At 56.7% G+C, this 12,311-nt stretch overlaps 1 protein-coding gene across 1 annotated transcript in view; it reads left to right on the forward strand.

Moving 5' to 3' along the window:
* Positions 1–2,712: 2,712 nt before the first annotated feature.
* Positions 2,713–12,311, forward strand: part of GRK6 (G protein-coupled receptor kinase 6) — an 11,611-nt gene continuing 2,012 nt past the window's right edge. The window contains exons 1-13 of the mRNA XM_010138461.1: positions 2,713–2,803; positions 5,719–5,831; positions 6,155–6,232; positions 6,490–6,590; positions 7,842–7,934; positions 8,196–8,259; positions 8,925–9,065; positions 9,824–10,014; positions 10,780–10,817; positions 10,958–11,047; positions 11,139–11,347; positions 11,600–11,737; positions 11,989–12,126. Coding sequence (XP_010136763.1) covers positions 2,752–2,803; positions 5,719–5,831; positions 6,155–6,232; positions 6,490–6,590; positions 7,842–7,934; positions 8,196–8,259; positions 8,925–9,065; positions 9,824–10,014; positions 10,780–10,817; positions 10,958–11,047; positions 11,139–11,347; positions 11,600–11,737; positions 11,989–12,126 — 1,446 coding nt within the window. The 5' untranslated portion in view covers positions 2,713–2,751. The remainder of the gene's footprint in view (positions 2,804–5,718; positions 5,832–6,154; positions 6,233–6,489; positions 6,591–7,841; positions 7,935–8,195; positions 8,260–8,924; positions 9,066–9,823; positions 10,015–10,779; positions 10,818–10,957; positions 11,048–11,138; positions 11,348–11,599; positions 11,738–11,988; positions 12,127–12,311) is intronic.

Genomic DNA, 12,311 nt, shown 5'->3' on the forward strand with positions numbered 1-12,311 from the left:
TGCCCCACCCCGCCGCCACCTTCGCACCCACCCCAGACCCTGGTCCACTCAGCGCCAGCAGCTTTGCTACAGGGCCACGAAGCTCCATTCCAGGGCCTCGGTGCGGGATGCAGCCGGCCAGCAGCAGGGCTGGCCTGAGGGCACAGGGGAGATGGACAGAGAAGCCTTGGGATGGCTTAAGGACAGAGCTGGGAAGTCTGTTGCACAGGAGCCTTGCAGAGAAGATCTGATCTAGCCAGACATCGGGGACTTCATTAGATGCCACGAAGTGGCAGGGAAGAACAATCCCTCCTGGCCCGCGGTGTGCAGCTGGCCAGAGCCAGTCATTCTGGAGCCCGAGGGGCCACGGAAATCCAGTTAGAGGACTTCAAAGATTAGATTTGTGGGAACAAAGAGCAACGAAATTAAATTTACTCGGACAAAAATGTTGTTGAGCTGCTTGAAAATCAGGCTTAGCGTAAGTACTTCATGCACAGTGACCGTGGTGGACCGTGTTGTGGTTCATAATGGCAAGGCTTGGTTCAAAACCAAATCCACATAAAACCAAACCAGCATTTGTGACCTCTAGACACGAGACCCTGCTTCACATGGAGTGACTGACCGGGCGACTGGCTCCTGTGGTGCCTTCAGCAGAGCAGAGGTTGTTTGCTGCTGTGGTGCCTCTCCCTTGGCGGGCGGTGGGCAGTTTGGCTGCAGGCAGATAGGATCCATTGTCATGCTCATGCTGGATGGTTCCTGGCCTGCGAGAGCCGCAGGTGGCTCTGCTGCTCATCCACAGCTCTCCTGCCTGTGACTGGGTGGCCATGGTGGCCACTGGGGCAACTGGCAGCCCGTGTGATGGGACAGAGCTGGTTTGCTAGCCAGGTCCAGCAGCACCACGTGCTTTGCCCCAGCTCCACCTTTCTGGGAGCCTCCTGGTCTGGTGTGGGAGTGTGGGCCTGAGAACTCTCTGGATGTGCAGGGGGAGCTGCCAACAGCCATCTCGAGCTGCTGCCCTGAGGTCTGTGTTTCCTTCAGACTCTTTGGGAGGGTTTGGCCTAGGGTAGGTGAAGGATCCTTACCCTGTTGTCCCACTTGCCTGCTGGCTCTGGCAGAGGGACAACAGACCAGCTTTGAGCAGCCACCAAGCTGTGAAGCTCCCTCGTGGCGAGCTCTGGGTAGAGGTGGCCCATGCCTTGCCCCATCCCCAAAATGAGGGTGCTGGGAGTTGGGTGCAGAAGACAAGTTTCCTGCTGGGCTGTTTGCTGTGGTGCTGGGAGGGCGGGGGAAAACCGTCTGTGAAGGGTGCTAGAACCTCCTTTCAAAGCAAATAACTCAAGGAAGTGCAAGCTGCCAGTCCTGGTCCTCCGGGCACTGTGGGCCACAGCTCTGCCTTTCCTTGAGCTCTCGTGGGGTGAGGATGGCTCATCCTCCCATACCCTCACTTAGCTGCCCCCGTCGGTTGTTGCCACGAGCCGTGGCTGACAAGAAGGTGTCTGTGCTGCTGGTTTCTTCCACCGCTGCTTACCCTTGAGTCACTTCCTTCCTGAGTTTGTACAATCGTGCAGCCCAGCTGCTGGTGCGGGGCAGATGTAGCACAGCGACCCACAGCATGCCAGGGGCTCGGTCCCGGGGTTGACCCCGCAGAAGGCGGGTGGTGATGGCCCTGTCCCACCTCCCTGTCCAACCGAGGCCTCCTGCAGCACAGGGAGCTGGATGCCCAGGGCCTGTGTCTAGGATTTGGGGCTGAATTGCACCCGCGGTGGGGGAAAGTGTTGTGAAAGTGTTTCTCAAGAGCTGATAAAACGATGTTCAACGGCCCTGATTTCAGAAAGCCCTGTCTTTGGCCCAGGTTTTCCAACTATTTTCAATGGGAGGTGAGATACTGTGTGTGCGCTGCCACCAGGCTGAGGTAAGGCAATCTCTGGAGCCTGGCTGATCCCAGCAGTGGGGTACATTACTTAGTGCTTGCTATGATGTAAATTTTTTGGTTTATCTAGAAGCTTTCCCACCCGGTCCTACAGCACTGGGCATTTACTCCAGCAGCTGAAGCTGAAATACTATCTGGGTTTTGGATCTTGTTTTTCTGAGGCTGGCTTATCTCTGGAGAAAGGTGGGAGTGTCCCCACTTCACAGGTGGGAAACTGAAGGGATGAGCCCCGGGCGATGCAGTGAGTTGTCTGTGGAGCCAGGATTAGAGCAGGAATTCCTGTCTCCCAGCTTCATGTCCTCCCTCTGAGAGCCCCTCCCTGGAGTAAGCAATCAGTCTGGAATGAGTAGGTGGCATGAACATCCTTACTACAGCAGGAAGACCTTCATAAGGAGCGAGGCTTGGCCCGAGAGGTGATTAGTTATGCAGAAGTCTTGGCCTGGGGGCCAAGAACTCCTGTGTTGGCATAGAGTAACCTGTGGCATTAGGTGCCCCGTCCCAATTCTCCTACTTAAGCAGAGCTAACTGAGATCTCCAGGTGAAGGGTCTCCGTGTTCTTGTTCAGGACTTTGCTTGGCAACCGAAGTGGTTGGTCTGTCTGCTTTCTTCGGCAGTCAGAGGCTTTAACAATTCTGAAGGCTCTAACACAGCCAGGAGATGAGGTTACCACTTTGGTCTTGTTTCCCTTGCCTGGGCTTGCTCGTGTAACCGGACAGAGGGTGTCTCCTCTCGGAGACCGGGCTGCAGTTGGGTGTCTGTGCTTTCTAACTTGTGGTACCAATTCTACGTGCTCCACAGGCGGAGGCGGAAACCGGAAAGGCAAGAGCAAGAAATGGCGCCAGATGCTGCAGTTCCCCCACATCAGCCTCTGCGAGGATCTTCGACAAACCCTTGGTGAGACACGGCGGCTGGCGGGAGCTGAGCAGCGCTCCGGAGCGAGGCCAGTGGCTGGGCATGGGGGGGTGTTGCGCACCCCAAACTGAGCCATGTGAGGGTCCGGGACATGTAACGGGGCAAATGGCCAAAGACCATCCCAGATCACTCAGAGCTCGGGGGGTGGGGGGTGAGGCACTGCCGCATGGCGCGCGCACAGGCAAGGCCTCTTGATGCACCCACACGTCTTCCAGTCTGTGGTGAGCTTCACGAGAGATGTGACACCTTCTCTGTACAAACAGACCTGCTGGGCATGGCAGAGTTGTGGAGTGTGGCTCTGAGCTGCCTTTGCATAAATAACATCCTCTGGGCTGCAGCCCTGCTCAGCAGACCTCGGTTTCTTACACTAACGCAGCAGCTTTTCTCGGGCAAAACCGAGTTCCTGCTCTGTGGTTCGGATGAGAATTGTACAGTTGGGCAGGGCTCGGCCTGTCATTTTAACACTGCACTTTGTACTCTTCATCGTTTTAATGTTTGTGCAGCAGGCTTGGTCCTGAGGTCACCTACAACTCCCTGGAAGGAGGTTGTAGTGAGGTGGGTGTAGGTCTCTCCTCCCAGGTAACAAGCGATAGGACAAGAGTCTCCTTAGGTTGTGCCAGGGGAGGTTTAGGTTGGACATTAGAAAAATTTCTTCCAGGGTTGTCAAGCCCTGGAACAGGCTGCCCAGGGAAGTAGTTGAGTCACCATCCCTGGAGGTATTTAAACAGGTAGATGAGGGACATGGTTTATTGGTGACTTGGCAGTGTTGAGGTAATGACTGGACTTGATGATCTTAAGGGTCTTTCCAACGACTCTGTGATTCTATCATGTGAAATCGTTTTGGGGCATGGAGAATGAGAATGCTCTGCTTCCTGGGAGGGGGAGAGCTTCTTGAAGTTGTCACTCCAGACGCAGCTGCCTGCTGAAGAGTGGCACAGCGCTGACCTTGCTTCACAGCAGCTGTCACTGGCCTGGGTTTGGGAGGTTTCTGCAGCTCCAGGCCCCAATTCTACCCTGTCCAGGTTTTCCAGGTCTTGGCAGCCCCGAGGAGAGGAATGGCTCCCTTTGAGGGTATGTGGGACTGTAGCACTTGGAATAACTCAGCCTCCATCAGGCACACTAACTTCCAAGCTCATAACAGCCTGGTTCTGCTCCTGTGCTCACTGTGCACCGTCTCCCGGGGCTGGCTTCACAGCCGAGCGTCGTCAGATGGGGACTCTCCCCTCGGTTTGGCTGCAGACTGCCTCTGGAGCAAGTTCTGAGCAGAGCTCTGGCCTGGGCTCTGCTTGCAGCTCCCATCTTGGCCATCCCAACCCCTGTTTGCTTCTCTGACTTGTGCCCTCAGCAAAGCCTTCCCTCAGCTGATGCCCATCCTCTGCCTGCAACCACCCTTCCCGTGGGTGACATGACATGTTGTCCAGCACTGAACTTCACCGTTGTTGTGCTGCCCCTTTGCCCGTGGTGAGTGCTGGTGTCTGTCTCTGTGCTCTGTCTCTGCTGTCCCACTGGCTGGGACAGTGCTTTAGAAGGCATGTCCCTCCCTGTGGCTGACTGTCACCACCCATGTCCCCACTTGCCTTTGGAAGAAGTGCTTCTGGCCCGGGTGGCAGCCCCCTCGCTTGGTTTCCCGGTGGGAGAGATGAACCCTGTTCCTCGTGCTTCTGTCACTTTGCTGGAGTGGTTTTGTTTTCCTCTCACAGCCTACTAGAAAGGGATTTCTTTCCTGTTCCAGAGGCTTGGCAGGACCGTGGCCGTGGTGGGCTGGTTGCCCACTGCAGAATTAAACTTTCTATGGCCTGACCGCAGGGAGCAACCTTGTGTGAGCCAGGGCAGCGGCAAGGGCAGCCGAAAGCTTCTGATCTCGCTGGCAACAAACTCTTGTTCTCCTCAGCTGAAGGGAACTCCTTCCCCTGCAGAGACAAGGAAACAGGGCAGTGTGGCGGAGCTGGCCTCAACCCCCATCGCAGTCCAGCCGTCTCTGTGCTCTCGGGCACCCTCAGGAAGCCACAGCTTCCTCAGGAGAAACTGCTGCACAGGGAGGAGACAACCGGCAGTGCCCAGGGAGTGCTGCAAGATGCCCCATGAGCCAGTGGATGGCTGCACTCTGCACCCCAAGCAGCCCGCAGCCCTCGGTGGCATGGGCTGTAACAGAAATCTGTTCTGGCCCACGATCACACAGTGTCCTAGGAGTGGAAGAGGAGGAGAAAAAGCAGAGAACTGGAAGTGCTCTGGATAGTGAAAAGGTTTCTGCCTGGGCTGCCAGACTTCGGAGAGGGGCAGGAGGAACCGGCAGGGCAGACATGCTCCGGAGGGCTGTAGGAGTTGATGTACAGAGCAAGTGGCTGTCCTGTGGAGAGGGAGGGATCTGTTTGCTCTGCTGAATGCTAACAAGACGTCTGTGGAAATGGTGCCTCCCATTTTGATGCCGCTGCTTCCAGCAGGGCCTTTGGGAATATGAGTGGTTTGTAAGAGTCAACAGAGCAACCCTTGGCCTGGAAGATCTGCCTCGAAATAGGCTTGGTGTGTTCCTCAAGTTCCAAGGGAAGTGGTGTGTCTGGAGTAGTCAGTTGATCTCCATGGGGAGAAGATTGAGGGAGAGCCTGCGGGCAAGCAGGAGACATGAAGGTCCCTTGCCAGAAGCAAGAGGGGCAGGCTGTACAGAACAGCAGGTCAAACCTCTTTCAGGGATGAAGATCTTCCACAGGGAAGTTCTTAAAAGCTGGGTCATGCCTCTTGTCCCTTGGGGTACATTTTACTCTCCTGGGAGTCTCACGGTGGGACCTGTGAGCAGCCAGCTGATGAGTCGTGAGCTCCTCCACCGCTGCCTGGGGCTGGAGTGGTGGGCTGTAGCTGCTCCTTTGGGGTCTGGCAGTGAGTGATCCTCTCCACACCTGCAGAGCGGGACTACCACAGCCTGTGCGAGAAGCAGCCCATTGGACACATGCTCTTCCGGCAGTTCTGTGAGACACGACCTGAGCTGTCACGCTGCATCAAGTTCCTGGACGCCGTGGTAAGAGCAAAGCCCATTGGGCTTCACTGGGGGAGGCAGGGATGTTCTTGGCACCCTGAGCATGGACTGGTTGACTCTGGGTGCTCTGCCAGTTGTCAGGTACTTCTGGGCACGTAGGGTTTTCCTGAAGGAAAAACCTGTGAGCTGCGGTTTCTCCAAGACAGGGCTGGGCCATTGCTTAGGGAGCTGTTTACTGGAGATCTGGTTTTCCAGGAGAACACGGGAAACCTTGGGCAGAGGCTGTTGCTGCTCTGCAGCTGTTGCCCGATAGCAAGGCCCGGCTCCTGGCGGGACCTGCTCCTCATGCTGTTTGCTCTGTGCAGGCAGGATACGAAGTGGCTCCAGATGAGAAGCGGAAGGAATGCGGGCAGCACCTGATTGAAAAGTACTTGAAGCCAAACGTGAGTAAGAGGGTTGTGTTTGCCTGCACCGGTAGAGCAATCGGAAAGCTGACAGCCGTCGTTACCCACGTCCTGCCGCAGGGCAGGATGGTGAGGGCAGAGTACAGAGCCACCCCACCACCTCACAAGCGACTGTGATGCTTTTCCCACTGCCCTAAAGCAGATGGGCACCTCTGTGCTCTCTGTGTGGGCTTCTCCTTCCTGGCAAGACCTTTGGGCTCTGCTCCCTATGTCTGACTTCATTCCTTTGTCCCCAGAGTGAGGACCACGTGCCTGAAGTTCCCTCACATCTGGTGGATGCCTGTTGTGAGAGGCTGGAGCAGGAACCTTCCAAGGAGCTCTTCAAGGAATCCACTAAGTAAGTTGGAGGGCTGGAGCTTTCCTGTGGGTCGCACCACAGCACTGGGTAGATGCTGCAGCTAACTCACCTTGTCCCCCGTGGTTCTTTCCTCCAGGAGAACAAGGGCTGGTGCTGAGGCTGGGGCCTGGGAGGATTTGGGATAGTATTTTGCATCACAGCTGCAGAAGAGTATGTCAGGAGCTCCTGTGGGCTCTGAGAGCCACAAGCTGCTGCAGAAGGACTCTGTAGGGGACCTCTGTCACTCCTCATTCTGCCATGGGTCTGAGCTGCTGTTTGAGCAGACCCCGTTTCAGCAAGCCTCAGCATCTGGCCATGCTGTTCCTAGTCTCATGCCTGGGTCTCATGGGCAGCCACAAGAGCAGAGCTGGCAGCTGCAGTCCCAGTGCCAGCTGTCCTCATCCTGGCTGCAGATGTGGCCATTGTGGTTAAGTCACTCTGGCTGTTGCTGCAGGGATCTATGGTCACCTCTGTTCCCATCGCAGGGGCTGTGGCTGAGGTCCTGGCTCCGGGTGCAAAGCAGAAGCTGTTAGGCTGTTAGCTTATGGCCCCCACCCCTCCCTGAACAGTAGCTGGAGCATGTTGCCTAATCAAGTGCAGGGTTGTGGCAATGGGTTTGCTGCAGTCTTCTGGGGAGCGTTGGCTCTGTGTGTGGTAACTGGTGTCACTGTCTGAATGCAGAGCCTCCGGGCTGGGCCTCGCCTGCTCTTGGCAAGCTCTGAAAGGGGAAGAGCCTGTCCGCTTCTCCTTGATGCATGTCTCCAGTCTAGACACTGTGTCTAAGGCTCTTTACTCCTCTGGGCAGCTCTGGCACTGGTCTCCGAGGCAGTTAGCTCTCTCGAGCAGGATCCCCTGTGGCCTTTTGTGCTGGATATTCATCTGAAACTGAACAACTCAGCGCCTGGTGCTGAGCACTGCTGGCAGCTTTCGGCAGCTGATTACAGCCCTGAGCGCGCATTTGCCCGGTGAGCAGAGGAGCAATTGCAGAGTCCCGTCGTCCCCCTTTGTCCCGCAGCCCGGGCTGGTGCTGAGCAGCCACAATTCGCAGTGCCAGCCTTGTCCCAGGGTGCTGCATTTGTTGTGGTAACTCCAAAGTGCCTTCCTTTTGCATCAGGCTTAGCATGGAGGAGGGCTGGCGGGGCTGGGGCTGTGTGGGTGATTCAGCAGCAGGCTGGGTGAGGGGTGGACCACTGCCTTTCTCCACAGCTGTGATCAGCTCTCAGGAACCTCGCTGGCTCTGCTCTCTCCTAGGCTTATCCATGACTACCTGAGCGTGGCTCCCTTTGCTGACTACCTTGACAGCTTGTATTTCAACCGCTTCCTGCAGTGGAAATGGCTGGAACGGTAATGCTCCTGGCATCACTGGGAGACCTGCACCCTGCTCACATGGGCTGCATGAGTTGTCGCTCGGGCTTCTTCCCATGGTGGGCCCGTCAGCCTCTGCTGGCTGCCCCAGCCTTGCTTGCCTCACAGGGAAGGCAGGTCTGCTTGAGCAGGGTTTTGGGGTGAGCCACAGTCTCTCAGGCCAGGGCATGGGGGTGGTTTGAACTTCAGCCCCTGCTCTCTCCCGGCTCTCAGCTCACTCCTATTTCCTTTCCCTTACAGGCAGCCAGTGACCAAAAACACTTTCCGCCAGTACCGTGTGCTGGGCAAGGGTGGTTTTGGGGAGGTGAGTGACCACCAGTTCCTCTGCATTCAGGCTACCAGGCAGCCACCATTGCTTGCTGCCAGATGCAGACCTGGGTTGCCCATCAGGGTGCCACAAGCTGCTCCAGCACCAGGTGCTGCTGACTCCTGGTGGGGGCTGTGGGGCTAAGCGCTAGGCACTGCTATGCTCTGGGCATCGCGTGTCCTGTCAATTCCCTTCTGAGGAGCAGGAACTCCCTTTTTGCCAAGCACTGGAGGTGTAGGAGGTGTTGCCCAGGGTAGGCAGCATGTGCCCTGTGGTGTGACCTGCCACCCAGGCAAAGTCAGGCTTATTCCCTGCATCTTCGCAGGGGAAACTGCTCCAGAAAATTCACTGTTACAGGGCTTCTTCGGTTTCTGGAACAGCCTTCTTAGGAACAGCCTTCTTAGGAACAGTCTTCTTAGGCACTATGGCCATGGTGCTGCTACAGGTGGCAAGGGCATTGCAGCCCTCTGCTTCTTATCTATGACATCCGGAGACATCACTGCTCCTTGTGTTCTCACTTTGACAACAGGCTTCTCACTGACCTCAGAGTGAGGTTGGGACATGGCCATCTTTGCCTTCCCATGCCTCTTCCTGTGAGCAGAACCTAGACCCCTGTCCTGGGAATGGCAGTGGGTGGGTACTGAGCCTTGTTCCCCCACCAGGTTTGTGCCTGCCAAGTGCGTGCCACAGGGAAGATGTACGCCTGCAAGAAGCTGGAGAAGAAACGGATCAAAAAGCGGAAGGGAGAGGCCATGGCCCTGAATGAGAAACAGATCCTGGAAAAAGTGAACAGTAGGTTTGTAGTAAGTACATAGGAATTGCTCTCACTTTGCTGCAGTGGTTGATTCTTCCTCCAACCAGCCAGCCTGGCACCTCTGTGCTGCTCACTCGGTGTGGAGAGACAGGAGCAGGCCCTACCCATGGGGTAGGGTCCTGGTGGCTGCAGATCTCTCACCAGGCTGGGGTCTGGCAGGACCTCCTACTGCCTCCACAAGACACCATAAAAGCCCCCAAAGTCAAGCCCAAATACCCATCTCGTCTCACAGGCACCTTGTTAACCTTTGGGGTAGAAGAAAACAGCAAGAACTGTCTCTCTGGACAGCCAAGCGGGCAGAAGCTGAGCCCTGAGCTGTGTGGCAGGAGCTCTCTCCCTGCCTACACTGAGGTGTGGACAGCCTGAAACCTCCCTTTACGGAGGATTCATCAGATGCTGCCCTGGGGTTGACGATGGCTGCCGCTTGCCCCTAGAGGGGAGCAGCGCTGGCTCAGGAAAGTAGTGTCCTCCCTGTCTGAGGAAAGCTCGGGGTGTGCTGGGACTGCCCGGGTATGCACAGTTCCCTTCTGCCTCCTCTGCTGGCAAAGGCCTGGTCCTGCTGCCCGCGAGTGGCTGCTTGGGGGGCAAAAGGTCCATCCGAGGGTGTGGACCTTCTGCCTCCTCTGCTGGCAAAGGCCTGGTCCTGCTGCCCGCGAGTGGCTGCTTGGGTGACAAAGTGTCCATCAGAGTGTGTGCACCTCCCTCTTCCAGCTGAGTCTTCTAACAGCCTTTCTGCCCTGATTGCAGGTGAGCTTAGCGTATGCATATGAAACTAAAGATGCTCTCTGCCTAGTGCTGACCCTCATGAACGGAGGGGACCTCAAGTTCCACATCTACCACATGGGAGAGGCTGGCTTCGAGGAGCCCCGGGCAGCTTTCTACGCTGCCGAGATCTGCTGTGGCCTCGAGGACTTGCACCAGGAGAGGATCGTGTACAGGTGCGAGCTGCCTGGCTCCTGCCAGGAGACCTTGTACAGGCTGCAGAAGCAAGAGGGTTCCTGCCGCTCTTACTAGCCCAGCGGGGTCTGTCTGCTCAAGAAAATAAGCTCAGCCTTGAAAGCAGCACATAGCTGGGTGAGAGGGGATCAGGAACAGAAAGCTGGTCTCATGGGAGAGACAGGTGAGCTTAGCCTGGCTTCCTCGTGCTGGTAAATGGTCACTGAGAACAGGATGTGATCATGCTGTGAATGCCTCAGGGCAGGCCCGGGAGGTTTTCACCCCCGGGCAGTATTTACCTAGCGCAAAGGAGGGCAGGCTGCCCCATGGCTCAAGACCCAGAGCCAGGCAGAAGGGAGAACGTGCTGATTGTATGACCATACTCACGGGGTGGTGTGATGCGGCGTTAGGGACAGCATGGCTAAACACAGGGCCAGGAAGTCCCTTCTAGTCCTGCCCTGTGCTTTGCCCTGGGGCAGTGTGAGCAGAAGGAGCCTCTGCGCCTTCTGTCTTGCACAGTCTGCCCCACAGCGAGCTCTGCTCCTGCAAAGAAGGAACAGCCACAAGCTCACCCCTTCCTGGCAGAGGACTGAAGGTTGTCATGTCCTGCCTCTCCTTCCAGGAGGGGAGAGCTGTGTTCCGGGGCAAGGGGTGAGGTTATCTGTGTGCCTGAGGCTGCTTATCTGTGACTTCTTGAGATGACACTGTTCCTTGTGTCCTTTGCTTTGACAATGGGCTTCTTGCTAATCCAGTCCCTTCCTTCCTAGAGACCTAAAGCCAGAGAACATACTGCTGGATGACCATGGTGAGTGCAGGTCCAGAGGAGTCCTGGAGCCTGAGTCCTTGTCTTCTCCTGTGCTTGAACCAGGGCTGCTCTGTGTTCTTGGCAGCTTCAGATGTTGCCTCATGACCTCATGCTGTTAACGTGCCCCCTCCTCTGTGCAGGTCACATCCGTATCTCAGACCTGGGTCTAGCTGTGCACGTGCCGGAGGGCCAAACAATCAAGGGCCGGGTGGGGACGGTTGGCTACATGGGTAAGTGGCCCTGGTTTAATCAGAAAGTGCTCTCTGACTGCACACATTCTCTTCCTGCCCTCACACATCCCTCACCCCTGCTCCTGTGTAGCTCCAGAGGTGGTGAAGAACGAACGCTACACGTTCAGCCCAGACTGGTGGGCTCTGGGCTGCCTGGTGTATGAGATGATCGAGGGACAGTCCCCCTTCCAGCAGCGCAAGAAGAAGATCAAGCGGGAGGAGGTGGAGCGGTTGGTGAAGGAAGTGCAGGAGGAGTACTCAGAGAAGTTCTCGCCCTGCGCCCGTTCCCTCTGCACCATGGTACGAGCATGCATCCCTGTGCCTTCGCTCCTACCACCCCTTTTCAAGCAGCAGGTGCCGGTGGCAGCCAGGCTCCCTTCTGGCTCTGATAAGACCACACGGGAGGGTCCAGAGTGCCTTAATTCCTTGCTGTCCTGCCTGCCCAGCAGGCTCACGCCATCCCTAGTCATACTGCAGGAGCCCGGCCCGCCTCAGGGATGCTCCTGCCCAAAGCACCCTCCACCCAGGGTTCTGATTTCCTTTGTGTTGCAGCTCCTGTGCAAAGACCCTCTGGAGCGGTTGGGGTGCCGAGGAGCTGGGGCCAAGGAAGTGAAGGAGCACCCTCTCTTCAAGCACCTCAACTTCAGGAGGCTGGAAGCAGGCATGCTGGACCCACCCTTCAAGCCAGACGTAAGTGCCTGTTGGTGTCCTGACGTCTTCAGTCACTGGTGCTGTCAAGGGAAGGAGGAGCCCTGGGGTGACTCATCTGAGGAGATGGCAGCCATCCTCTTCCCTCTTGTTTCTGGAGCCTGGCGGAAAAGGAATTGAGCAAGCTTTGGGCTGCAGGGAGAGGGGAACCAAACTTTGCCACAAGCCGCAGTGGTTTGAGGTGGTGGCATCTCAGTGGAGCCTAGCGTTAGAACAGGTTTTGTGCCGTTTAGCCCCAGGCTATCTACTGCAAGGACGTTCTGGACATCGAGCAGTTCTCCACAGTGAAAGGGGTGGAGCTGGAGCCCACGGACAATGACTTCTACCAGAAGTTTGCAACAGGAAGCGTGCCCATTCCTTGGCAGAATGAGGTGGGTTTGCAGGACAGGTCTTTGCTCCTGCTTGTGCCCACCACGGCCACTGCACTGTCCCGCAGGGTTCATGTTGTCCCTGCTGGTTTTGCGCTCGGCAGGGCTCTCAGTAATGGGCTTTGTGTGGCAGTTGACGCAGCCATATTTGTCCTCTTCCCGATGATCGCGCCAGAGGGTTTTACAGA

The sequence above is a fragment of the Buceros rhinoceros genome, unplaced genomic scaffold, assembly GCF_000710305.1.
Source record: "Buceros rhinoceros silvestris isolate BGI_N320 unplaced genomic scaffold, ASM71030v1 scaffold15586, whole genome shotgun sequence".
Lineage (NCBI taxonomy): Eukaryota > Metazoa > Chordata > Aves > Bucerotiformes > Bucerotidae > Buceros > Buceros rhinoceros.